Source organism: Chamaea fasciata, unplaced genomic scaffold, assembly GCF_029207755.1.
Source record: "Chamaea fasciata isolate MVZ Bird 193981 ecotype frontalis unplaced genomic scaffold, bChaFas1.0.hap1 SCAF_20, whole genome shotgun sequence".
NCBI lineage: Eukaryota > Metazoa > Chordata > Aves > Passeriformes > Sylviidae > Chamaea > Chamaea fasciata.
This window is the reverse complement of record NW_027094105.1, coordinates 1,747,033-1,773,294: the sequence shown is the minus strand read 5'-3', so window position 1 is coordinate 1,773,294 and position 26,262 is coordinate 1,747,033. Positions and strand designations below refer to the sequence as shown.

Here is a 26,262-nt window from a genome sequence, read left to right as displayed (position 1 = left end):
AGAAGCACAGGGCACATCCATTCCTGCTCCCCCATCCCTGGTGCAGGAGTGTCCTGGGAACCCCAGCCCCAGCTGCTGCCTCGCGGGCTCCAAGCCCACAGGCCTGGGGAGAGCAGCTCATCATCACTGTATGAATAAAACAAACCCCTCCCAACTCACACACCTGAGCAATTGGAGCTCCTGCCCACAGGCCCCCCATCCTGAGCCCAGCCCTGGGAAAGCTGCAGCACAGACTGGCCAGGGGGGTCACACTCTGTGCTCTCAGGACATGAACTATTTCCTATTCCCTCTGACCCTTCTCTCTCACCACCCCGCTCTCGTGGGCAGCAACAGCATCCTCCTCACTACAGAGTTGTTTGGAATCACCCTGCACTCTCCCCGGGGCTAATGCAAAAAGGGAATTTGGTCCAAACCCCACTCTGGCCCAGGGATGCAGTTGCAGGGTGCAGAGTACCTGCATGGTGTCCCCAGGAGTCCCAGCCAGCAGTGACAGGGAACAGCCACCCCAGTGCTGCTGGAACTGCTGACCCAGGGCATCAAACACAGCGTCCGCAGCAGGGTGGGAGCAGCCTGCCACAAATCACTGCTCCAGGCACAACAGAGACGTGTCCTGACTCAGGAAGGGCTTTTGCCAACTGAGGAAGCCTTTGGGGACAGCCTAGAGAGCCATTGGAGCTGGGATTCAAGTCCTGCACCTGATCTTCTGGCAGGAAGAGTCCTCTCCATAGCCTGGAGGTTCCTGTGCTGTCTGACAAGAGCCTCCAGAGGCTGAGGGATGAGGTGATCAGGCTGCAGGAAGCTGCGCCCCACTTGTGAGCACTGAGAGCAGCTTTGTGAGACACAGAGGCTTGGGCAGGTGTTCAAGGTGCACTCAGGAAAACTCAGGCTCAGAGAATGGCCAGGAGCCCTGATTTAGGGCAGGAGAGTCTTACAGGGGTGGAAACAAACTCTGCAGATGCCCAGCTCCATTCAGTCACCCTCTCCTTTTGCACAGGGTGCTGCTTGGTGTGGAGGCACACAGGGGCCTCTGGCACAAGCAAACACCCCGTGGGTGGGTAACTGTAAACAAAAGACGTTGTTAAAACAATCAGAACTAACACCTGCCCCTCTCCCAGCTGGAAGAGCAGGGGAATCCTGGTCCCTGAGTTGTTTCTTATCCAGGATAAAAGCATCCCAAATGTCTTAGCAATAAGCTAAGCTTACTGCTTGAGTTCAGCTCTCTAAGCTGTGCAAACCAGCTCCCACATGTCAGGGTTTGAGGACACTTGAATTTAGGAGGTGGCTTGGACGGAGGAGTCGTGCAGCACCCAGTTTTTGGCACTGCCGCACTGTGGGTTTGGGATTGGACTTACAAGGGGCACACCTGGAGCTGCTGCACCCACTCTGCATTGAGGCGCTCTGCAAAAAACACCACAAAGCTCTGGCCATGCTCCCAACCTGAGTCACTGGGAAGCACAGGCATGGCAGTGCAGCCACATGGCTCCGGAAGGGAAATTTGGGAGGAAATCCACATTTCAGTCAAATGAAAGAAATGTACTTTCAATTATTTTATTCAGGATAGTTTGGGTTTATTCCTGACAATAGCTCTGGAAGGTGAAGTATGTGATGGAGTCTTCGGAGACCAACAATTAGAAAGAGGTGAATCAAACCCCCAGTGCAAACATCCACAGGGTTTCTTGTCTGGGAATTCACAGCAAGCTGTAGAAATCTTGTACAAAACCACAACCTGAGAAAACAATATCATAAATACCTGCTCAGTTTTGCTCAAGACATGGCTGTGTGGCCTTCCCGAGCAGCTCCCAGGCCACATTTCACCTGGGGCTCAATGGCTAAGAGCCTCTTCTTGGCCTCTCAGGACAGGGAGCAAGCCCAGCATTCCCACTCCATCAGCCCAAACTGTCTTTTCCAGTGTGTGTTGCTTAATATCCATCACTTGCTGCTTTGGGCTTTCTAGATAACGACTGACCACGGTGACGTGTCCCCAGAGGTGAAAAGCAGAAGAGCTCTGAGGATGAGGTGTCACCACCAGACCCGAAACAATCCAGAGGTTATTTCTGCACCGTCTGGCACAGCTGAGCAGTCTTTGAGGCCAGCCCAAACACACCTGCAGGGCAGAAATCTCACTGCAGGTGCCAAAGGTGAGCTCAGGGATGAGCTCAGAAGAGCAACAACTCATGAACAGGCCAAAGAGTGTTCTCCAGAGGATGTGGTCACGTAGGAGCTGGGGAAGGCAGGACTGCACATTTGGGAGGGCAGGAGCCCCAAACTGTCCCAGTGCCAGGTGTCCAGCCCCGCCTCTGCTCTCACACACCAGCCAGGATGAAGAAGAGCAAAGAGCTGTGAGCCTGGAGAGAGTGAGACACATGAGGTGACATATTCTGCAGGGCAGTGACCCACGGATTGCTTCATCCTGTTTATGTCCTGCAGCTTTTGATGCCACCTCAAAACTCCTCAATGACAAGAATCCCAAATGAGAATGTGAGGAACAAAGCATCTGGCAGTTATTGGGAGGTGGCTCCAGCTTCCTTGCCATTCTTTTTTCACAGAACATCAGGAAAAAGTGAAGTCTCTGGAGAAGAACAGGGACCAGGTTGCCCAGGCTGCCACCCCTGTGCCCGGAGCAGGGCAGAGCCAGTGCAGGGCTGAGAAAGGGCACCTTGAGCACAGCCTGCTGTAACACACTCCTCATGAGCACAGAACTTTGCAAATCCTGAGATCAGGGCTTGGTCTCTGCAGTAAATCCCTACAGGAGGTTGACTTTGGCCACAACCTGCTTGCAGCCCATGCTGGAGTACTGCTTGTCCCCTGTAGTGTAGTAACTGAGCTGATTTGCCAAATTTTCAATGTGCTTCTGGTCAGGATAGAGCCCCTCTCTCCTCATCTGCTCCAGGAAGCAGTTTATGACGTGAGACTTCTCCAGAAGGACAAAGGGGATGATGTCTGCAGCCTTCCACAGAGGGTGGACACTGGCCAGGACTGGCCGGATGATGCTCAGCAGCTCTTCAGCTCCCCGGTGCTGATGCAGGAGCTCAGTGGATGCATTCTGGATAACGAACTTTGTGATCTCAGCACCTCCCAGGTTGCTTATTAAAATGTAGATGGCATTGAGGAACTCGTTGGTTTGATTGGGTTCAAAGAATCGGCTGAGAGTGTCCAGCAGGACGGGGGACATGAGCTCAACCTCATCCAGAATAAACACTGGGGTCTTTTCCTCTATTTCAGCTCTGGTAACCATGTCAGAAATCTTCTTGGACAGATCTATTTCACAGGTGAGGGGAGCCACGCCGCTGGGGCAGTGATGCATCACAAAGTACTGGAGCACAAAGTCATTGTCCATGACAGAGCGGAAGTGTTTGGCCAGCACCCAGCCAACGTGGCTCTTCCCAACCCCTGTCGGGCCGTTCAGAGAGATCACCAGAGGCTTGTTGTGGATGTGGGTGGCCAGATAGTCTTTCAGTAATTCCACAATACTTTCCACAGCAACCTTCTGCCCAAATACTTCCCGGTGCATGGTTTTCTCCAAAGCATCGAGGTCGTATTTTTGGAGGTTATCATCCAGGTTCTCGATCGCATTGAGAATCTGGAAGAAGATAATGGCAATGAGCAAGAGGAGGCAGCGCTTTGCCTTGCTTTTCTCCTCTGCTGGGAGGTATTTTTTTGTTTTGTCCGGGTAGAGGACCATCCTGGATTTCCTCCGGCTCTTTTTCCGCCTGCACTTTTTCACAGAGTAATGTTCCACAGATGTGTCAAAGGTGAAGTACTGGGAGCTCTCAAAGCCAGACTGATTAAAGAAGGGCATGGAAGGGCTGTATAGGGAAGTTCTGTTCACAGACAGCTGCCTCTGGAGCAGCCTGGTGTGGACAAACTCTGCAGACTTTTCCCGAGGGAGCTCTAAATGCAGACGGCTTTTCTTCAGCCCCCGGTAGTGCCGGCGCAGGCGGATGATGGCCCGTAAGGGAGAGGAAATAGAAGTTATTTTCTTGGAAGCAGCAGGGATTACAGCATCTGGGACTTCCTCTGCGTCACTCTCAGAGCAAGACGCCTCTTCTTTTGCATCACAGGGCACTTCCCCTTCCCCGTCGCTATCGGTGATGGCAATCTCTCCTTCCCCATTGGGGACCTCCCCTTCCCTGTCACTGCCAGTGCCAGGAATTTCCCTTTCCCTGTCACTGCCAGTGCCAGGAATTCCCCCTTCCCCATCACTGCTGGTGCTGGGAATCTCCCCTTCCCCATCACTGCCACTGCCCAGCGTCTCTCCTCCCATGCTGCCCTCAGTGAAGACAATTCCTGGGTCACAAGGAGCCTCTTCTCTTGTGCTACTCTCAGCACAGGGCACCTCTCCTGCATCCTTCTCCGCTCCAGACGTGTCCCCTGTGGGACTGCTCTCCACGCAGGGCACCTCCTCTCCCAGATCCTTGAGGACACTTCTTCCATCCACCTCAGAGCAGGGCAGCTCTTCCTCCATCTCGTCTGGTTCTTACAGCCCGTTCACATCATCTTCTTTCTAAAAAGAAAAGGAATCACATAGACTCAACCTTCCTAACATCGGGAAGTGACAAATAACAGTGGAATTAGACAGATATCCCCCTTTCTAATGGGCAGAAACCTGCAGCAATCAGCAATGGCAAGGTGGCAGAGACTTCCAGACCTAAGCTGACATTCTGGATAAAAAACTTCGTGATCTCAGCACCTCCCAGGCTGCTTATTAAAATGTAGATGGCATTGAGGAACTCGTTGGTTCGATTGGGTTCAAAGAATCGGCTGAGAGTGTCCAGCAGGACGGGGGACATGAGCTCAACCTCATCCAGAATAAACACTGGGGTCTTTTCCTCTATTTCAGCTCCGGTAACCATGTCAGAAATCTTCTTGGACAGATCTATTTCACAGGTGAGGGGAGCCACGGGTTCCCTGGGGGGATGGGACAGACGTGCAAAACTACAGATAAAATTCAGTGTCAACTAATGCAAATTGCTGCTGTAACACAAACCCAACCCTGCCTCAGATACAGAAGGGAAAGCCAGAGCTTGCTGGGGCCAAAGTCAGAGGCTCTGCTGTGAGACAGACTGACCCATGCTCTGAACCACAGCTGCCCAGTCCTCTTTCCCTACACCTGCTGAATTGGAAGGAGACAGAGTCCCACCTCTGTGCCAGCACATGCACACAGGCATGTACACACCCCGTGGGAAGTCACTCATCCACCCACAGGCACCTCCTGGGCTGCGGGAGTGACTTGCTGCAGCTTTCGTCCTGGCTGTGGTGGCATCTCCCGGGGGAGGATTTCCTGGCTGTGCTGATGGATGTGCCTGGCAGGGAGGTGAGATGAGAGCTGCCCCTGGAGGAGAAGGCTCAGAGGGGCTGCAGAGAACCAGCGTGGCTGTGCCTGAGCCTGCCACCAGCATGTGGCTGCGGGGAGAGGAGCGGGGCAGCCCCACAGAACCCCAACCCTGTGTGCCCACACACATCCCTGGACACATGAGAGGGACATGGGCTGCCACGTGAGACCCTGGAGCTGCACAGGGGAGCTCAGGGATGTAGTCATCCTGGGATAACCACCTGAATGGACAAACCTCAGCTGGCAACCAAGGAGAAGGAGAGGCCAGAGGGATGTGACAGACCCAGCAGGGAAGCCCCGGAGAGAACACAGCTCTGCAGGGTTGGATGCAGCCCCATGAGCACCTCCATGTGCTGCCCTGGCCCTGCCTGGCACAAGGCTGGAGGTGGCAGAAGCGGTGTCATGGTCGGAGGGCTGACACAAGGGACAGTTTGCTGCTGCGACACTGCTCCCCCAGAGCAGAGAGCCGGCACGGGCAGCGTCAGGAAAAGCCACTTTCATCAGCCATCCTTAAAAAATCAACACTGGGTCCTGCCAAAAGCACCATGACTCTAGAGAGAACAAGGAGGTCTGGAAGTTTGTTATTAACTCGCCCCAGTTCAGCAGGAAGCCACCAACCTGCACAAAGTCACGCTCTGGACAAGGTTTTACTTCCCCTGCGCACAGCGGCCTCCGTCAGCCAGCGAGCCCAAGGGCACCCCGGGAGCTGTGTGGGAGCCACAGGCACTGGGAAATGCTCCCTCTGCCTCCTTGCTTCACCCCACACCCTTCCTGGCTACTCTGAAATGCAATGCTTCACTCCCACTCTGTGCACGAGTTGATTTTGGGACCGTGTGCGGCAGGCAGTGAGCCCAGTCGTCATCTCTGGACCTGCCACTGCCGTGCAGCAATTAACCCCGAGTGCTAATTGCTGACCCAATTCCTAACCCTGTGCAGGGCTTGGTGTGCAAAGGCAAAACCAGCCAGACGGGATCTGACAAAGATGTCCTGAGGCAGCACCAGGAAGAAGGGCTGGATGCCACCACCACTGCGATGCCACCCAAAGGATGCACGGGGAGCCCTGGGCTGTCCCCAGATCACCCTGTGCTCCCCTCCATCCTGCACCACCTTGCTCACATAGTGCCTGCAGATCCCCAAAGGGCCAGCTGTCCCCACAGCCACTGGGGAGCAGCCCCTGCAGCTCGGAGCAGCATGGACTCAAGGGATCAGGGACACCACAGAGCTCAGCCAGGGATGAGAAAACCCTCCAGGCGCAGACAAACATCCCCACAAACACAGGGTGAAGTTTTCTCAGCCCCAAGCTCTTGCAGGTGAAGAGGAGGTTGGTTAAATGCCAGGGGAGAGGCTATGGAAATTTACAGGAAAAGTTTTAGAGAACAGAAAGATCACAGAATCATGGAAGAGTTATGGCTGGATGGAACCTTCAAAGACAATCTCGTTTCAAACCCCTGCCATGGGCAGGGACACCTTCCACTAGCCCAGGTTGTTCCAAGCCCCATCCAATCTGGCCTGGACTGGGGCAGCCACTGTGGGCAACCCGTGCCAGGGCCTCACCACCCTCGTTCTCAGAAACTTCCTTAAATCTACTCTAAAGCCACTCTCTTCTACTTTAAAACCATCATCCCTTGTCCTGTCATACGAGGACTTGCTAAAAATTATGTTTCTGTTTTTCATGGGTTCTCTTCAAGGCCTGGGGGCTGCTCCTGGCAGGGGAACACGGGACACCCCAAGCACTCCCCATTGATATTGCCAGGTCACAGCCAGGTGCTGCTGCAGCTGAAAAACGAAGTGATTTGGCTGCTCACAGCCCAGAGCCTGCTCTCCCACTGCCATGTCCATGCAGAGAGCCTGAAGTCCCTAACAAGACCCGTGGGGAATGGTGAGGACTGAGTGCTCACCAGCTGGGAGATGTTCAAAATCCTCTTTCCCAAAAGCTCACCAGCACATCCATCCCACCGGTGTGGGACACCCAACCCTCCAGATGAGCTGAGCAAGGCAGGGTGGAAGGACAAAGCCCCATCCTGAGCAAGGAATCTGCCCAGTCACGAACATAATAACTCTGTTAATGCCATGACTCAGTCCCTAATACCTGCTGGTATTTACACAGGACTGGAAGTTTCTAAGAGCAGCCCCTGCACACTCAGTGTCGGGTCAGGGCTGGGCAGGAGGCCGTGCCAGCCTGCAATGATGCACTTTCGGCGGCTTAATTTAACATTTGGTGAAAACAACAGGAAAGAGAACCCGGGAATTCAGTCTGCAGCATCCCAGTGCTCACGTAAACACTGCTGATTGCTGCTCTGTGTCAAGCCTGGACACCGCAGGAAAACTTGCACTTGGAAACACTCCTGGGAGTCCTCCAGCCTTCCTGCTGTAGCTCTTGCAGTGTTTGCGTTCATGCACCCTGCAGCTCCAAAACAACGTTTCCAAAACAGAGGAGCCTGTGTGGGCAGCTGGAGGCAGCCTGGGAGAGGGGAGCAGGATGGGGACAGCCCCCAGGCTGGCGGCAAAAGTCCCTGGTGGCAGGGGAGGCCAGCGGAGAACGGTGGTCTTGGTTAAAGTACCCCCAACTGGAGAGGCTGCACCCCAAACTCAGCACCCCTGGATGAGCAAAGCTGCTGGGAAAAGGGAACAGCTGGGAAAGTCTAAAGATTGATACCCCCCACCCCCGGCTGGAGCCAAACCCTCCCCCCAAAGGGAGCATTTCCATGGGGAAGGGGGCACAAAGCAGCCTCTTTCCGCGAGAGCCGCAGATAAAGGGGGCAGCGGCTGGGAGGAGAAACCCGAAATGTCGGCAGGGGCCAGCACGGCCCCGGCACCCCGAAGTGCAGCTGCCCGGGGGCCCCGGCTGGGGAGAAGCTGAGCAAGGCGGTTTGGTCACGGCCGGAGCTGGGCGGGGGCAGGCGCTCACCCTCCCCGAACACACGGCGCGGGGTGACAGCGGTGACAGCCAGCACACCCCCCCCCGACAGCCTGTTCGCCACCAAACCCCAGCCCCAAGTTCTGCCAGGCCCCAAAGCCAAGTCCGAAGGGAAGGACAGCAAGCGGAGGAGAAGAGCCTGGAGCATCCCAAACCATCGGGAGCAGGAGCATCCCTAAAAAACCGAGGCGGCTTTTGGCGGAAAGGAGCGACCGGGGACGAGCAAGAGGCGGTGGCAGGGATGAAGCTGGAAGTAGCCCTGGGGTGCCTTGGTGACCCCTGAGGGGTGGGGAGCAGGACAGGGGAGCCGATGGCAGCGCAGTTACCCGCGGTGTCCCCTCGACGCCGGCCACCGGCGCTTCCCTCCGCCCGCCGAGCGCAACCTCCGGCCTCGGACGGGCCGGCAGCTCCTCTGTGGCCGCTCTCATCCGTACAGAAACCAGCCCCGGAGAGGAAATGGTGAGGAGGAGTGGCCCTGGGCGGCACTTCCTTCTCCCCGTGCCGTGGGATGGCCGCTGCCGGCCGGTTCCCTGTCCCCCGCCTGCCCTGAGCCCTCCCCGGCCGCTGCCGTCACAGTCACGGCGGCACCGTGCGAGCAAACACGGCCGTGCCGGGGCAGCGGGCTGAGCTCATCACCCGGACGGCCCGGGCAAAACATCCCCACCCTCCGCGCTGGCTGTCGTTAGTCATTAGTCCGGAACCCGTCACCCTAAAGGTCAAGGCGGTGACGCTGCCCAGAGGGGTTAATTGTGGCTGACGCGGTGCTTGGGTGCTTCCCCTTGCCAACAGGAGAAACAAGGAGAAAATCGAGTCAGTCTGGGGGGGGGGAAGGAGTGAGTCCATAAAAAAATAATGAGTCTGGAAAAATAAGCAAGTCCAGAGTGGTTGGTTGGACCCTGGGCAGGTCCTGGCTGCAGCCACGCTCCGAAGCTCTTGGCCCCTTGGCTGCTCTGTCCAAGCAGCACGGGGACATGGGGACTGCCATGGATGGCCAAGGCTGCACGGCGGCCGTGGGACCAGCCTGTGGTGCGGGCACAAAAACTCCCCGGGGAAAACCACTTCGTCACTTCAGAGCAGGAAGCAGTGGGGGTTTTCCTCACCCAGCAGTGCAAAAGTTCATCACGGCGGCTCCTCCTCACCTGCGCTGCCCTTTCCTTCAGCGCTGATGAACGCCCTGGCACGTCCCACCTCTCGCCTGCACTCACACAACCTGGCCAAGGCTTTTCGCCCCAGACAAGCCCATTTGGTAAAGGCAGAGAAGCCCGAAGTGAGCTCTTGCCGGTATTTCAAGCTCCTGGTTTTTGATAGTCCTCAGCTGGAAGCGGCACCCTGCGAGCCCAGCTGCACAGGACCAAAAAGAAGGAGGAAACCACCCCACCCTCCCAACCCCCCCGAATCTGAGGGGTTTTGGTGCATCACAGCGCAGATCCCACCCTGGCTGTGATGCACACTATTCCCCCTGACTTCAGGGGTGGGGATTCTCTGAGCAAGGCTCTCCAGCCCCGTGCCAGGCAGCTGCATGTGCCTCTGCTGTGGCCAGCAGGATTTGCCTAACAAATCCTTGCAAATGTGGGGATTTCTGTGTCAGGAAGGCACAGGGGCCCAGCTGGAGCTGACACTCAGCAGCTGGGAGCTGCTCTCGGGGTCGGGAAGCCGGGCAGGGCTGCCCAAAGCAGAGATCTCCTTAAGAGAGCTTGGCAGGTGTTCTGGGAGCAGCCATGAAGAGAGATGCTCTTCTGGCTAATTCAGGGTTTTGAGAAGGAAAAGCTTGCCCCATCTGAGTGGTTGGTAACCATTAAAAAATCCCCCAAAAACACAGTGCCTGCTGGAGCAGAGGGTGACAAGATCCTGGTGACAGTGGGGACATGGGACTGACCTGCCTGAGACCCCCTGGTGCTGGTGGAGCTGGATGGCAGCTGGGGACAAGGATCTGGAGGGGCAGCTTGGTCACTGCCAGCCTTGTGGCAGGTGACAAGGTGATGCAGGGCTGGGGACACTGTCCTGGTGTTGCTGCCAACCCCAGAATCACAGGCTGGGTCTGGAGTGGCCACCAAAAAATGCTGGGGAGCAGCTGGGGAGGGCAGGGGCATCGATGGCACCAGGAGGTGTCTGTCCCATGTGGGCACAAGGAGGACAGGACGATGGAAAAGCTGCTTTTGTTCCCAGCCCAAATATCCCCTTGAGCTGCTCCTGGTCCTGGTGTGGAGGCTCTGTCCCCTCCTCCCCCCGCCACGGGGCTTTGGGGACCTCCAGCACCCCAACTTGGAGGGGACAAGCTGCTGTGTCCTGTGGGGAGGGGGGGGACACGCTGAGGGGACATGCAGGCACAGAGGTGATTTTTTGGGGGTCGGTTGTTTTCTGTGGGGGGCAGTGCCATGGGGTGGGGGGCTGCAGGTGAGGGATGTGTGGGCTGTGGACACGGGGGAGCTGTGCCTCGGGGGGCACATGGGGGCATCAGGGCTGTGCAAAGGGGGGAGTTCATGGGGGGGGGACATGTAGGAGCAAACTGGGGCCACCAGCCCTGTCCCCCAGGGCCTTGATGCCACCAGCCCTGTCCCCCGTGTCCCTGCGGGTGCCGAGGCCGGGCCCCCCCAGCCTGGGCCCCGCGGGGAGGAAACGGGTGCGGGGCCAGGATGGGGATGAGAGGTGCCACAGCCCTTCCTGCGGCCAGAAATGCAAATCCTGCACAAACACGGCCTCTCCCACACGGAGAGAGGGGAGAGAACGTCCCAGGGAGAAGGGGACCGTGCCCTGAGCCGAGATTTTGGTACCAGCCTCTGACTGGTACCCACTGCTTTGGGCACCCCAGGGTTCGGCACCCACCAGGAGGCATCGCCGGAGCTCGGGTCCTGACCTTGGAGCAAGCCCCTCCTGCAGCCCCAGGCAGGGAAGAATAAAAGAATATAATGAAATAATCTGCGCCATGGTGGGCAGGACCCACACAGAGGGGGTCAGCAGCCCCTGGTAGGGGCGCAGAATCCAGCCCTGGAGGGTCATTCCCAGACCCAAAAATCTTTTTTTCCGAGCATGGATCTGCCCTTTTGCAGTGTCACCCCCCCAGCTCCACAGCCACATCAGTTCTGGATTGGGCTGGTGGGTGGATTTTTTCCCTTTTACATCACCCACCTTGTGTTGATCTGCCCTGAATTGCTGCTGCTGATACGTGGGCTCCCCCTGAACCATCATCCCTCCTGAATCCTAAACCCAGTGTAAATTCCCTGGATGTATTCTTGGGGCCATCAAGCTAGACCCCTGAGGCATTCTTCCAAACCTCATTTTTAGCAAAAAATTCCAGCTTCTGTGAGCAGCTTTAACACATCCTAAATAACCCAAACAGTTTATTCCTGGGCTGGGGAATGTCCCCCGCAGGGACGCCGCATCCTGCCTGGGTTATCGTGACCCTTCCAAACAGTTTATAAATAGACCAAGGTAAATGAGGGGAGTGCTCTGTGTCAGAGGATTTTTTATCTCATTTCTTGTTTTCAAGCCATTCAAGGGGTGCTGGGTCCTAAAACCCAAGTTGAATCTGCTGCTTCTTTCTCCTCCAGCTGAGCTCCATCCCTACCTTGCTAAAAGAGTAAAAAAGGAGGTAAAAAGCTAAAAAAAAATGGGTTTGGCAGGTTCAGCCCCTCATCTGTGGGGCCAAAGGGAAGGTCATGGCCATGCCATGAGACACCATCCAGGCCCAACAGCAGGCAGTGGGAGAGGGCAGGGACCAGCACTGCTGCACCTGGGAACTTGTGGCTCACACTGCTTTGGAAAACAGAAGGGGTACATCTGGGGAAAAAATGGAAAATTTGGGAAATAATATGGAAAATATGGAGAGCAGCGAGTGCCCGCAGCACTCCTGTCACCAACAGCATCCCACCACCAGCATTCCCCAGGGCCATCGATACCACCTCGTGTCACAAGTGGTGACTGGAGAAAATCACTGTAACACCTTCCCAAGGGTCACAGCAGGGTCTGTATATCCACCAAGGGCTCTGTAAAACACCCCCAAAATCCCCAAGCATCCAAGGAGTGAAGAAGTGTCCCAGGCCAGGCTGGACAGGGCCTGGAGGAACCTGGGCTAGTGGAAGGGGGTGGAATGAGATGAGCTTTAAGATCCTTTCCAACCCAGGCCGTTCTGTGAGTCTGTGGTTCTACGATGTTATGTGCATTTTTGAGCTATAAATACGTTTTTCTTTCTTCTGGAGTGGAAGTGATTTGCCAAGGTGACAGCCCTGGGACAGGGACTGCCCTGGCCAGCAGACACAGCTCCAGCCTGAAGCAACAGGGCTGCACAGCAAGTGGCAGAGGGAGCAGCACAAAACCCTTTATTTCCCCACAGCTTCCTCCATTCACTCTGAAAAAAAATCACATTTCCAGCTTGTTTCAATTAACCTTAAGACTTTTATATTCCATGAAGGCTGAAACAGTCATTAAACCAGAACTTTTCCTGTTGTAACACTTTGAAACAACCACACCACAGCTCAGCGGGTGGCTCTGGCTCTGCCACGCCAGGACCTCCCAGGGGCAGAGAGGTGACTCCAGGTCCCCTCAGTGGTGGCATTGCTCATCCTCTGGCTCAGGATGGACCAACTCATCACCCCCACACGGGTCCAGACCTTGGGGCAGCATGAGGGAGCTGGGGAAAGTCAGGATGGGAATGATGTTCATCCCCTGGCCTTCCAGGGCACAGCCATGGCTTTGGGAAGGACTGGGAGTGCCCCTCATCTCATCCCAGAGTCTGGGAATGCTGCTGGGATGGGGTACAGGACACACTCATTGCCCCACAGCCCCTGCACTGGGGGTGAGGAAATACCACAGAGCAATAAATCCACCTGCACAACACGTAAATAAATCAATATTTTTGCATCCATAAGCAAAGCAGACACAGCCAAGGCCCTGAGTCACCCTGGGCCATGTCCCAGCAGAGGCTCTGGCTCTGTGGTGACAGCCCTGCTGCCAGCTCTGCTCCAAACTGGCAGCTGCTTTGATCTCCCCACATCAAAAGGAGCCTTTTCACTGCCCTGTCGCAGCCACAGCACACCCAGACACTCCTTGGGACATTGTGGGACGGGACTGGCACACCCCAGACACTCTGTGGGATGGGGGTGGCAGGCATTGACCCCACTGACCCTCCCTGCCAGCCCTTCCACATCCTTCCATGTGCTCAGTGTTCATGAAAAAAAAAAAGGAAAAAAAGAAAGAGAGGAGAGAGGAGAGAGAAGAGAGGAGGAGAGAGATCCTTGGGCACTCAGGCATGGATGTCCATCCTTTCCCTGCTGATGCCATGGTGGATTTGCTGCCCTTTGGGGCTTTTTTGGCTTTATCTGAAGTAATCACAGACTGAGGTTTATTCAGTTATCACCAGATTCTCTTCAGCACAAGGAACCTTCACAACAGGATGCACCAGGTTCCCAGTACCACACCTCTGCCAGATTGGAGCAAAGTGCCCCAGGGGGATCAAGAAATTCTGCTTTATCCACAGAGGAAAACACCAACATGCCCAAGGGGGAGAGAACTGCTGCACCCTGCTGCCTGCAGCTGCAGGAGGGATGCCACGAGGACTTGTGGGCTTTAGGCACTGAAAAACAAGGTTCACTGTTAATTAGGGGGTGATTTCTGTGTTCCACAGGTCTCTCACACACCTGGGTGGAAGGCCACACTCACAGCTGCTCCCATGTCTTACTGTGGCTCTGTTAAGTCTCAATTCCAGCTGCCACAGCACTCACATGCTGGGACTGAAGATTCAGCAGAGGAGGAGAAAGACTCCCTGGGCTGTGGAAACTCGTTGGTTGCCTCACAGAAAACATGTTTTCAGTCAAAGTCAGATTTCCCAGCCCCTTCCTCCTGATGAGCAAAGCCCATGTGGAAAGCAGGACTGAGGGAGCCTGAACACCATGGATTGGGGATGTGGTACAATCCTGAAACTGCCCCATAGCTGGGTGGGGGGCACAGTGTTTTACCAGGAGCTCTGGGATTATCCCACCCAATTTCCTCGTGTGGTGCCAGCAGCTCTGAAGATCCCCAGGACACTGTCCCCAGGGGCAGCCCCATGGTGCTGGGACACGGACAGGTACCTGTGCCAGGGCCAAGCAATCCCACCAGGGCCTGGATAATCCACTGGATCTCCTCCAGGACTAACCACTTGCCCTGAAGAGCTGCTACATCTCATCCATCTAAAGCATTCTCCATCCCACAACAGAATATTCCACACAATTTAAGAGTCCCAAACAAAAGCACCCTGGAGTTGTTCCCTGCCTGTCAGTGACAGCAGCAAGCCTTCTTTTTGGGCAGGGTCTCACTCATCACATCCAGCTGCAAGACACTGCTTCAGCCACACACAGAGCCTCAGACAGCAGCTGGAGCCAACAGACCCCTCCCAAAACCTCCTGGGGCTAGGAGAGAGTCCCAAGGAATGGGGGACAGTGCCTGACAGACTGGGGAGCTTCCTGCCTGCCCTTCCAGCATGGGGAGGTGCCAAGAGGAAAGAGTTGGCACCACTGGAAAAAGGAGCCTACTGTTATTTATTAACCAGGGAGGTGGGCCCAGGCACTGACATAGGAGGGGAAGGAATGTGGGGAGCAAACCCAGACCTTGTGGGGTGTCCAGGCTGCTGCTTAGCTGCCTCCCATGTGGGAAGCAACACCCATTTGGGGAAGGGGGCACAGCAAACCCCCAGGGCAGGGAACCCCCCAGCAGGACACTGAGAGGTGGTGGCACTGTGGAGCAGAGCACAGGCAGGAGTGCCCAGGGGGACAGGGACACTGCCAGGTTAGTTGCAGTTCTTGGGCAGGCGATAGACCCCCCCTGAGTAGATGAGCTGCTGGTCCCGGACCTTCTTCTGGAGGAATCCCTGCAGCTCCTGGATATCGATCTCGGTAACCACGGGGCCGGTCATCACAAACATCTTGAGCATGCTGTGAATCCTCTCCAGGGACAGGCTCTCCAGGTTGGTCAGCATGGCCTGGATGTACGTCCAGAACAGCTGCAGAGGGACACAGGCCACAGTGAGTGACTGACAATACAGCATAAAGCAAATAGCCCAAAAACAAGGCAGGGATGCAGCTGGCAGTAAGTTCTGCTCTCAGCCATGAGCGCGGGAGCTTTAAACAGGGCAGATCCAAGAAGAGCAGCAAAGTGCTGGGGCACAGAGCTAGACAGTGGGATGTGACGTGCAGCACACACATGACCCTCTGTGGATGAACACCAGTATGACAATGCTGCGTTGCTCAACACGCACACACAGTGTGACTCACAGGCAGGAAAGGCACTGGAAATGTCCAGGAACCACAACAGAGAGCAGGCAGAGATCCAACTGTTAGTGCTGGGTAAGTCTTTTGGGCAGTCAGAAGTGCCAAAAAGTGTCACTCGGGTGCATCCAAACAAGTTATGACTATTTTCAAATATGAAATCACGTCTTGGACTTTTTTCTTTTTTTAAGCTGAAAAAAAAACAATTTGGAGATTTCCAAATGGTTCCCTGACTCAGCAGCTGGGCACTTGTCTGACAGGAAGGCTGTGATCCAGCACCAAGAGATTAACCAAGAGATACCCACTTCAAAACTCAAATGTTTGTGCTGGACTCAGCCACTTGCAGTGGAAAATGTGAATCCATAGCACAAATTGAATCCATCATTTGAATCAGATTCCCCAAACCCAAAATACAGGATGTTTGCATCACCACAGAGACAGGTACCTGCAGCTCCTCCTCCTTCTGGTCAGCCTGGGAGGCCATGGCAGAATCCCCCTCCTCGTCACTGTCAATCAGAACAACCTTCTCCACCTGGTCCTTCTGCTCCTCCTCAATGACAGTGAAGGTGCCCTCAGGCTCTTCCCGCAGGACTCCCTGCTGCAGCCACAGCGTCATCTTCCTCTTCAGCGATGTCACGGGCACCTTGAGCACTTCACTCAGCTCTGTCAGCGTCCAGGTGCCTGCACAGACCACGGAGATCAGAAAGGAGGTGGAAAACAGGACACTTCCCACACCCAAGCCTGGTAGGAAGCTGGGGAAGGCAGGGGAAGCACTGCCAGGAACAAAGCAGAGGGGTGCAGAGCTGTGGCCCTGCTGGGTGCTGGAGACCCTGTGGGAGATCCAAACCCATGCACCAGGTCTTGGTCCTCCAGCCAGAGCTGTCAGAGCCTCCAGCTGCCTGTGGAATGTGGCTTTCCCACCCATGGAAGCACAGACAGGGTTCCACAGCACTCACTCTTGGTCTGGAAGTGCAGGATGATGGCAGCGTGCACAGGAGACACGGACAGGGAGAGCGTGCGATCAGCCAGCTCCACGTCCAGGCTCACCAGCCCCAGGTGGTACTTCCAGTTCAGGGTCCTCATGGCCTGGGAAAAGGGGGAAGCAGCTGCTCACAGCACATCTCCCAGCAGGAACCACTAAGTGCTGGGTTATTGCAAACCCCACTGTAACAGTGTGGCCAACCAGCAGCTAAAGGATAAAGCTTTCCAGGAGGGTTAAGGTAGGCTCACCTTTAATTTCTCATACTTCTTGGAATACGCTTCCATGGCTTCCTTGACCTGCTCTGGAAGCTCTAGCTTCTCCTCCTTGAGAGGTGGCCAGAACTCACTGGACAGGATAACAGCCACGAGGCTGAAGGGAGGCCTCTCCTCCTCAGGGAGCTTCTCCTCCTCGTCCCTAATGTTGGCGTTAATGCGCCGAGAGTCGGCCATGTCCTGCAACAGGCAGAGGAGGCTGAGGTGGCTCCTTCCCTTCAGAGCCACTGCTAACCATTAGTGAAGGAGAGGCTTCCACAAGGTGAACAGCATTCTCTCCAAATGATGATGGGGATACTACTACAGACATGATCATGTGTGTCTACCTGGAAGTCTGCTATATACTCAGAAAACTTTGTGGGACGTTAGACGAAGGGATTACAACTCAATACTGCCTTCACCGGAGGCCCTCCACACCTGTGCTCTTCCTAGAGTGCTCCAAAAGAATCAAACTCCAGAGTCCCAACCCCAGAGGAGCTGGAGGAGCCCAGCTCTTCAATGCCAGGATTGCTGCAGGAAAGGCAGGAGAGACAGCAACACCAGAGCAACCATTCCCCAGAGCTGATAATCCATCCAACCCACAGAGCTTAAAAACAGACATGACTTAAATGCTCTTCTGCCTGTCACAAATCAGCCCCTCACTGGCATTCTGGAACCCCCACTTTCCTAAAAGACCCTTTTTGGGTCACTCCTCAAGTCCCTCCCCTTCCCCAATGGGCACAAACACCCAGGACTTGAATAAAAAAAATCAAAGGAGTTACTTTTAACATGACTTCACAGTAGTGCATCTGAGCTTCACCAAACCTCAGCTTCAGCAGCTCCACGTTACGGATTTCCCTGGAAAGAGACACAGCAGGTCAGGCACAGGGCCCTCGGATGGACAAACCTGGCCTGGCCTCCACCCCTCACCACACAGCCAAAAAAAAAGGAAGTCCCTGGCACAAGGGTGCTCTTCCTAGGAAGCCTTGCAAGGCACAGTGTCTGCCCAAGATGGCTCCTGGAACCCAAGTGAGGAACAGCCACCTCCTCTAGGCTGGCAGCTTATTGAAGACAGAATCCCAGAATGGTTCAGGCTGGAAAGGACCACTGGAGCTCATCCAGTTCCACCTCCCTGCTCAAGGAGGGTCCCCTGGAGCAGTCACTCAGGGTTGTGTTTGGGTTTGGAATATCTCCAGGGAAGGAGACCCCACAGCCTCTTTGGGCTCCTGTTTCTCTACTCAGTCACCTCACAGCAAAGTTCCTCCTCATGTTCAGGTGGAACTTCCGGTGTTTCAGAAACACATTTCTTCCATCCCTTCCATTTGGGGGGCCATCACAACATGTGGGATGGAGCTAAGAGCGTGTCAGTGCCTCCAAATTCCTAAGCAATGCTCTATCAGCATAAGCCAAGGGCAGGATTGAGCATGGAATTCTAGAGGCAAACTCAAAGCTGCAAAGGAAATAGCCACAGGCACTCCTGGCTCCACACACAGCCGTTGATAGAACTGAGTCTGAAGGTTCTAGAGAGAGCAGGAAAAGGAAACTCAGGTGATTCTACCACAGCAGGCCTGGCTGCGGGCACTGGGGCCTCACCTCTCAGCGCTGTAGTTGAACTGGTGCAGCAGCCGGTCGGCCAGCAGCGTGCGGTACTCGTTGATGAACAGGTCCTTGCTGCCGTAGATGCTCACCAGGAGGCTGATGATGTCTGAGGAGCGACGCTTGGAACTCGATTTCCCTGGTGGAATCCAGCAGACATCAGTGTCAGATTAACAGGGACCTGCCCCAGCCCTGCTGCAGAGGACCAGCAAATGAGCTGCTCAAGGCTACAGCCCACCAGGGAAACCAGCCAGCTGCCAGCACCGCTGAGCTTGGCATCTCACCTGGATCTGCATCGACTGGGTCAGGAACCCAGTCCCCTGGCTCCGAGATGTCATCATCACTTTCCTGGCCGTTCTCCAGGGTCACTGGGTCAGCTTTGGAGAGCTCGTTTGCCAGGTCACCCGAGCCCTCAGCATCCCCCGTGAGACCAGCCACGATCTGCCGCACCGTGTCCTCCCGAGTCCTGCCAGCAGCAAGGGAGAGGAGCAAGTGAGGGAAGGGGAGGGAAAAGGGATGTGTCAGACTGCCCCACACGCCTCCTACCTCAGATACTTCCTGATGGGCTCACAGGCGACCTCCAGGATAACCATGGAAGGGTCCAGCTCCCGCAGGGCCTTGATGGCCGAGATATACAGAGTGATGATGTCGGAGGTGTTGACTCCTACAGGAGAGGAGCAGAGGAAGTCAGAGCCCTGCAGCACAGAATAATGGCTTGGATAGAAGGGGGTTGGATGGTCCAAGCCCTCTTTCTATCTGTGGTGTGGGAGAAGGGCTCGCTGCCCTACTGCCCAAGGCAATGGGGCAGCGCAGATCCATGTGCCTGAGAAACCAGTTCTGAGCATGAATGGAGGTGCAGAGCTGAGACCTGACAGTGCAAAGAAGCCTTTGCCCACCCGGACCAAAGCTAAACTTTGTGCTCCTGACCACAGTGTAAAAATGAGGCCAAAGGGGGCTGGGATGCCATCTGCTGCTGCTGCCATGCCCCCTGGGACACGAAGAATGTGCGATGGGCACGGTGACTGCCTCTCACTCCTCAAACAGGAAACCAGACCAGCTCCAAGTAGATCCCCACTCATGCCCAGGCTCCTCACAGTGTCAGGACACAGACAAGGGATGTAAAACCCACCAGGGTGCAGAAGTCTCATTTCCAGAGCACTTTTCAGGGAGCTGAGCAGCTGCTGCCTCTGGTTAGTCCTTTCCAGGCAGAATTTGAGGTCCTCCACAGCAGGCTTTGACTCTGGGAAATCTGCAAACCAAGCAGTGATCAGGAGCAGTGCCAGGCTCTGAGGGGAGGCAGGGGAGGCAGTGTGGCACATCAGAAGGATCTCGCCCCCACCCAGCCCCAGCCCAAGGCTGAAGCACCTCGGATGATGCTGAAGAGCTCCTCGATGCGCATGCTGGCGTAGATGCGGTAGAAGAACCTCTGCACGTGGCAGCGCCAGCGTTTCAGGGTGCTGCTGGCTTCTGGGGAGGACTGTGCCGAGGGGTCATCCTGCAGGAACACCCTGCTCAGCCACCCAATCACCTTCTCTATCCACTGCACAACGAGAGGGAGAAACAGATGTGAACACAGAGCTGGGTGCACAGCCACATCCCCACCCACCCCAGGCAGCCACCACAGCTGGCAGAAAGGGCAGCTGGGCCAGGACAGCATCACCCCCAGCTACCCTTCAACGGTGCCCCAGCCTGGGTTATAGCTGGGGAAAGCCCAGCTGAAAGAATTGGAACTTTAACTAGATACAGGATATGGACTGTGCAGCTGGCTGTGAGAAGATAAGGGCAACCACAGACTGTGTGCAGGCACTGGGCTCCAAAAAGGACAGGGTTTATCGCAAAACTTGCAGCCTATTCCATTCCTGCAGAGTTTCATTCCATTCTATGCTTGCAGAACTGTCCCATTCATAACAAAATGAGCAAATTGCCCATCACACCATCCTTGGCCCAAAATTTCTATGATTCCTGAAATCTGTGAAAAGCAAACAAGATATCCCAAGAAGTCACAGACACCCAACACAACTCGGGCTTTTGAAATCCGAATACCAGCCTCATCACTGAATTATAAAATAAAAACCTGAACAGAGAGCATAAAAAGGTTATTTTTTAATATATATGAGCATTAGTGAGAAATGTGTAATTGTCAAATTTCAAACATACTCAATTACAATATCCAGTTTAAAATAAATGCCTTTTTTTTCCCCATCAATTAGCAAATATATGCTACTTCCTGGGATAGTATTTGAGTACCAATACACTACGAGATGTTCTACTACTACTCTACTACTAGATATTAGCATCTTTTGATAGATTCTGACAGCCTGAAGCAAAAATGCTAAGTCAAGGTTTGGTGTGCTGATGTTTATTTTTAATTATCTACTCCACAGAGGAAAACACTGAAGAAATGCACAAGTTTTGCCAGGAAAACCTGAGTACTACAAACACCTGGGCAAAACTGTGGAGAAGCTGATAAAGAATTCCCCTAAAGGACAAGACTACAACTGATGCAAAGCAACATGATTTTAAGGAATTAATACCAAATCAACTCATTCTTTCCCCTGAGTTTTTCTTCCCCGAGTGCTCCTGTTACAGCTTGATTGTGACCTGACACCCCAGGCAGCTGGTTTGGGCTCAGCCTCAAAGAGGCTTTGCCTTCAGCACCTGTAATATTCAGTGAGGTGTTGCTCAGACTTCTCTATTTAACCTTTATAGATTTCCAGGCCTGTGCTTTTTTTTTTTTTTCCCCCCGTAAAATTACCTCTTCCTAACCCTGACATGCTCCAATATTTTATGGCCAAACAACAGGTGGAAGCAATGGCAGCATCTGACAAGCAGAATGCAGTTGTGTTTTCTGTAGTGCCCTGAAAATATCCTTAAACAGTCTCCAGGTCATCCAAAAGCATTTCACACAAGGTGCAGTGAAGAAAGTGTTGCACAGCAACCAAAAGGAAGTAAACAGAAAAATTCCTGATGTTTGCAGGCAACAGAAACGTTTGGCATGGCAAAGAGTGAGGGATCCAGGGTGCCTGGCTTGCATGGGAGCCTGGCTGCAGGCCTGGTTCTCCAGCTCAGGCAAAGGCAAGATCATGGGCAAGGAGTACTGAGCTCAGGATTGTGACCTGGAGGAGCCAAAACCTGGAGAATAATTTTATTTTAAAGTCGTGGTGGATAAACAGCTCAACACAAACTTAGCTGAAGTAGCAGCAAAGCAACTGGGCAGCTGCAAAGAAAGATTTTAATTCTCTGTGTTGCCACTGGTGAGATCAATACCAGAGTATCCTCTCTCATCCTTGCTTCCAATTTTACAGGGAATTGGAAAGAGGACTGAAAGCAGGCATAGAAATTCTAATTATGGGCTCACCTACACAGAGGGAGGGCCCTCCGCAGGCCAGGTGGCACTTGTTGATCTTGTGGTTTGTAAACTGGAACCACAGAAATTCCCTCATTACTACAGACATCATGAGGTGAAATGTGACAGTCCTTCATGCACAGGTCAGAGCAAACCTTCCCCTCCAGCATCAGCCAAAATGGGGATTTTCAGCCACCTCTCCTGCCAGGCATGGTGGAAGTCATAGCCCTGAACCAGGTGTTTTAAGCTGGAATCTGCTTTCAGCCTGAGCTGCTAAAAACCAAGGAGAGCTGCACATCTCCCAAGGAGGACTCTCAGAGCCCCCACAGCTGCCTCACCTCCTGGAACTCGTTGAGGAAGGAGTGCTCGTACTCCCCGCGGCAGCGCTGCTCCATGCGCTCCTCGATCATCCTGTGCAGGATGGTGGTGACGGCCTCAGCGCTCACCCGCTCCAGCAAATTCAGCCGGCGCCTGCGGGCACAGGGACACGTCAGGAGCAGCTGGGAGCAAAGGCACCAGCAAGTCAAGGAAATCTTACACGTGAAGGTGCCACCCTCCCTGTGCATTCCACAAAGGCAGGCCCAGCTCAGGCCACATGCTCTGACAGCCCACACAGCAGCACTACATATGTAACACATGGCATTACTGCTATCCCTTCTTCCTTACAGACATTATTTATAGCCATCGAAAGCTTTTTCGTTTAGAAGAGTTTCACAGAATCAGAGAATGGTTTGGGTTGGAAAAGACCCTAAACATCATCTAGTCCAAACCCCTGACACGGGCAGGGACACCTTGCACCCATTTGTTTCTTTGTGATCAGAGGACCCAGAGGAGGAGGAGGATATTCTCATATCCAGGGAGAGGAACTCTCTGTCTAAAGATCTGCTCTTGTTCAACCACCAGCTGAAAGCAGAAAGTCCAGGTTGAGTTCTCTACCCACCACCAAGAGACAGTCTGACCTCACACAGCTCCTCCTGTTCTCAGGGATCAATAAAACCCGCTGCTGCTCCCCATCCAGACCACCCTCCCCTTGCTCTGAGTGACAGTCACCACCCCGTGAGATACCTACAGAATGTCATTGAGCTGCTGGAACTGCTCCATGGCTTCAGGGCACCAGCACTGCTCCCTCTTGCTATTGCAGCCTGCACAGAGCTGGCCCTCTCCTCCACCCTCCTCTGGGTCACTCTCCTGCTCAGTCTCACTCATGCTGCTCTCACACTCGTTTGTTCCATCTTCTCCTTTCTTCCACTGCCGCATGTATATCCTGAACGTGCGGCTGTAGAACTGCTGGATCATCTCCTGGAAGGATTTGGTCGTGGAGAAGAAGAGGATAGCTTTGAACATGGTGTAGACCTTCTCCTGCAGCGTCTGAGCGCCTGTGCCCAGGAGCAGGCCTGCCTTGGTCCACCGCTCCAGGAGCTCCAGGCTGTTCAGGTAGGGCTCCAGGCGGCACTTGAGCAGACCGAAGGCGTCCAGGAGCAGCGCGGCGCACTGGGGCTCCTCGGCCGTGTTCTCATACTGGCCAATGCAGCTCCAGAACTCGGGGGCGATATTTGCCTGCAGGTCAGTCTGCAGCACCTCGATGAACCACTCCTCCACGATGGAGTGCAAGTCGTAGCACTGCAGCACATCCAGGGCTGCCCGGAGCTCGGCATCCTGCAGCGGCCCCGCAGCTTCGGGCCTCGGGGCTGCCTGGAAAGCAGAGGGAACACGAGTTAAACACTTGACGGAACATAGTCTCAGCTGTCACACTGCACCGAGGGGATGCTGCTCCTCCGTGGCGACCTGCCGGGTTCTCAGCACACCGATGGACGCCCAGCGCCCACCTCCCAGGGCTCACACCCGCACACATCATTGCTGTCCCTGCTGGTGGCTGCCGCAGGACACAGGTGCTGGTGGGAGTGCTGCAAGCCACCCTCAGGAGCCCAAAATGTCGTGGTCTGGGCCAAAACTCCTCCTTGGCCAAAGCCAAGGAAGACTAGAGCCACAACACGGCCAGGCAAGCTGTGGCCTTTCGGTCCTGCTCCTGGTTGGGGTGAGAGGGAGAGAGGACGGCTGGACCCGCGACCCTTCCCGGACAGCCCCCAGCAGACACCGCTCCCCGCACGGCCAGGAGCCCCCTCCCCTCCTCCCCAGCCCCGGCCCTTCCTCCCCAGCCCCGGCCCTTCCTCCCTCAGCCCCGGCAGCTCCGGCCACTCCTCCCCGTCCCCGGCAGCTCCCACCCGCCCCGCAGCCCCAGAGCCGGAGAGGCCCGGCCGGGGAGGAGCCGAGGCCGGACCATCCCGGGAGCGGCGGGTCGGGCCTGCCGCGGGCCCGGCGGAGCGCAGCCAGCCCCGAGGCCCCGCTCGGTGCCCGCTCACCAGCCCCAGCGCGGCGGGCGGCACCAGCGCGGTGCTGAGCGTGTGCCAGGCGGCCGAGAGCTCCATTCGGGCCGCAGGAAGGGGCGGAGCCCGGCCGGCCGCGGCGGTGAGCGCCACCGGGGCCGCGCTGCGGGAGGGTGAGCGGCGCCGGGGCCGGGCAGGGGCGCGGGCCCGTCTGACGGTGCCGCCCCGCAGGGCTGTCGGAGCTCCGCGCCCGGCGGGACGAGCTGAGCGGGCGGGTCCGGTCCGAGGAGGCGGAGCGGGGCCGGCTGCAGGCGCGGATCGCGACGCTCTCCCGGCGCTTGTCCGACACCAGCGAGAGCCTGGCGGGGCTCCGGGCCGCCCGAGCCCACATCGACCGCACCAGCGCCGAGATAGACACGGCCTCCGGGGAGGTACTGACAGCGAGCCGCGCTGAGGGCTCCCGGTGTGTTCAGCCTGGAGGAGAGCGGGGGACATCGCCGCGTGCAGCTTCCTCCTGAGGGGAGGATGAGGGACAACAGAGATCTCCGCTGTCTGTGACCAGGGACAGGACCCGAATGAATCTGAATAACCTGAGGTGGACAAGGATCACCCAGCCCAGCCCCTGTCCCTGCACAGACCCCCCAGCAACCCCACCCTGGGCATCCCTGGCAGCGCTGTCCAAAGGCTCCTGGAGCTCTGGCAGCCTCGGGGCCGTGCCCATTCCCTGGGGAGCCTGGGCAGTGCCCAGCACCCTCTGGGGGAAGAACCTTTCCCTCATCTCCAGCCTAATGTTGTATCAGAGGAGATTTAGGATACGTGTATGTATATTATGGGTCTGTATTTACCTGAAGGTCGGTTGGGAGCACCTCAGTGAGCCACCACTCCTCCCTGCCTTGTAGCACTGCAGCCAAAACAACTTCCCAGGCCCAGAATGCAGCTCCGGCACACAGACCCCATCACGAGAGGGTTGGGCTGGGGGTTGTTCTGGTGCTGCTCGGGCTTGGGCAAAGTTTATTGTCAAAATGCACTAAAAATGGCTTTTGGAACAGACCCCTAAAAATTACCATCTTAGACCCATGGTTTGGGAGAAAAGAAAGAAACCACAATGACCCACAGTCCTACAATTTCAGGCAGAGAACAATGGTGCTGATGGAACTGTTGGCCTGCCGCTCTTCCTGCCCAATATTTAGTGTAGCTTCTTTCATCTTTAATGGAATAATGTCATTAAAAGAGTCCATTTGTTGGGGCAGTAAAGGGTGGGAAAGGAGGCAAACAGCACAAGGGCTGGCACTGTCATTTTGGTTCCTGGGACAGCTCTACCCATTCCCCTTCCCTTTGTGTGTTACTGCCAGGCAGGGACTGCTTGATACCCACAGACAGGGGCACAGCTGAAATCACTTCTGTATTACACATCACCAGCTTTTGGTTTTTTAAAAAAGGATCTTCCCAGCCTCTTTTAAGATGGGACAATCTTCCTTCTCTTGGTGACCAGGCAGAGTTTGTGTCAGAAACACCCTCTCCCCTATTAGCTGTTGCCTAAATTCTCTCCATTTGCATTTTGAATGTGACCAACTACTGTGTCAGCTCTTCTTTCTCTCCCTAAGTCAGTGCCTTCCCATGGCAATCACTTTTCAGATGAAGCTGGAGCCGCTTCCTTGACCTCCTTCAAGACCCGATGGTTTGAAGTCAAGGAGGGGAACTCACGTAAAATTGAAAATCTTAAAAACTATGTTGTAAGGTACACAAACAAACAGCCCGTTTAAAAAGAAACCTTAACTGAGATTTAAGTCACACCCCCAGCCTACAGCTGAATTCCTGTTTATTGAAAGGAACTGACACTCACAGGAAGTAGAAAGAGGTGCTGAGGAGATGTTGGTGTCCCACAGACACAAAGTGACAGAGTTCCTATCCTGTGAATGTGTATCCCTGGTTTGTCACTCCTTGCCTTCCACCAGCCCCCACAGGACTTCACCTTCCTCCAGCACCTTGTCCTATGGGGCACTTCCTCAGCTCCTCTTTGATCACTTGGTGGTTTCCACTAACAGGAACATAAATTATTTTTGGGACTATAACCATCACATTTGGTTACAACTGTCCACTGTGTTAAAATTTTTAACTGGTGAGATGGACAGGGAGCAAGGTCTCCTAAATATCTTGTGGCCTAGAGCACAGGGATGTTAGATTATGTACACAGTGAGCTAAAAATAGGAGAAAGTTAATAACAGATCTAGTTTGACATAAGGTCGCTGTAGATTTGAATTAGTCTTGAAGCCCTA

At 55.0% G+C, this 26,262-nt stretch overlaps 2 protein-coding genes across 4 annotated transcripts; both read right to left on the bottom strand.

Moving 5' to 3' along the window:
* Nucleotides 1-1,532: 1,532 nt before the first annotated feature.
* On the bottom strand, nucleotides 1,533-9,553 carry TOR4A (torsin family 4 member A). Of its 3 annotated transcripts, none has more exons than XM_066201258.1 (2): nucleotides 9,350-9,553; nucleotides 1,533-4,504 (listed from the first exon to the last, which is right to left on the bottom strand). In XM_066201258.1, exon 2 carries the CDS (start codon nucleotides 4,463-4,465, stop codon nucleotides 2,744-2,746), a length of 1,722 nt encoding a protein of 573 aa, XP_066057355.1. In that variant the 5' UTR covers nucleotides 4,466-4,504; nucleotides 9,350-9,553; the 3' UTR covers nucleotides 1,533-2,743. The 3 variants fall into 3 exon arrangements, with proteins under 3 accessions (XP_066057355.1, XP_066057356.1, XP_066057354.1); XM_066201259.1 differs by having other exon boundaries at nucleotides 9,389-9,553; XM_066201257.1 differs by lacking the exon at nucleotides 9,350-9,553 and adding an exon at nucleotides 8,576-8,846.
* A 2,996-nt stretch (nucleotides 9,554-12,549) lies between these two features.
* On the bottom strand, nucleotides 12,550-24,383 carry ANAPC2 (anaphase promoting complex subunit 2). Its single transcript, XM_066201458.1, is given in 15 exon segments — nucleotides 12,550-15,222; nucleotides 15,933-16,168; nucleotides 16,444-16,573; nucleotides 16,718-16,921; nucleotides 17,503-17,578; nucleotides 18,314-18,455; nucleotides 18,601-18,782; nucleotides 18,863-18,980; nucleotides 19,446-19,565; nucleotides 19,682-19,856; nucleotides 22,001-22,133; nucleotides 22,732-23,354; nucleotides 24,023-24,115; nucleotides 24,118-24,209; nucleotides 24,212-24,383. Coding segments are annotated over 15 exon segments (2,703 nt in total). The 5' UTR covers nucleotides 24,378-24,383; the 3' UTR covers nucleotides 12,550-15,009.
* Between the last annotated feature and the right edge of the window lie 1,879 nt (nucleotides 24,384-26,262).

Coding starts and splice junctions, on each gene's coding strand:
- TOR4A (XM_066201258.1), bottom strand. CDS start 4,465: ATGGAGGAAGAGCTGCCCTGCTCTGAGGTGGATGGAAGAAGTGTCCTC.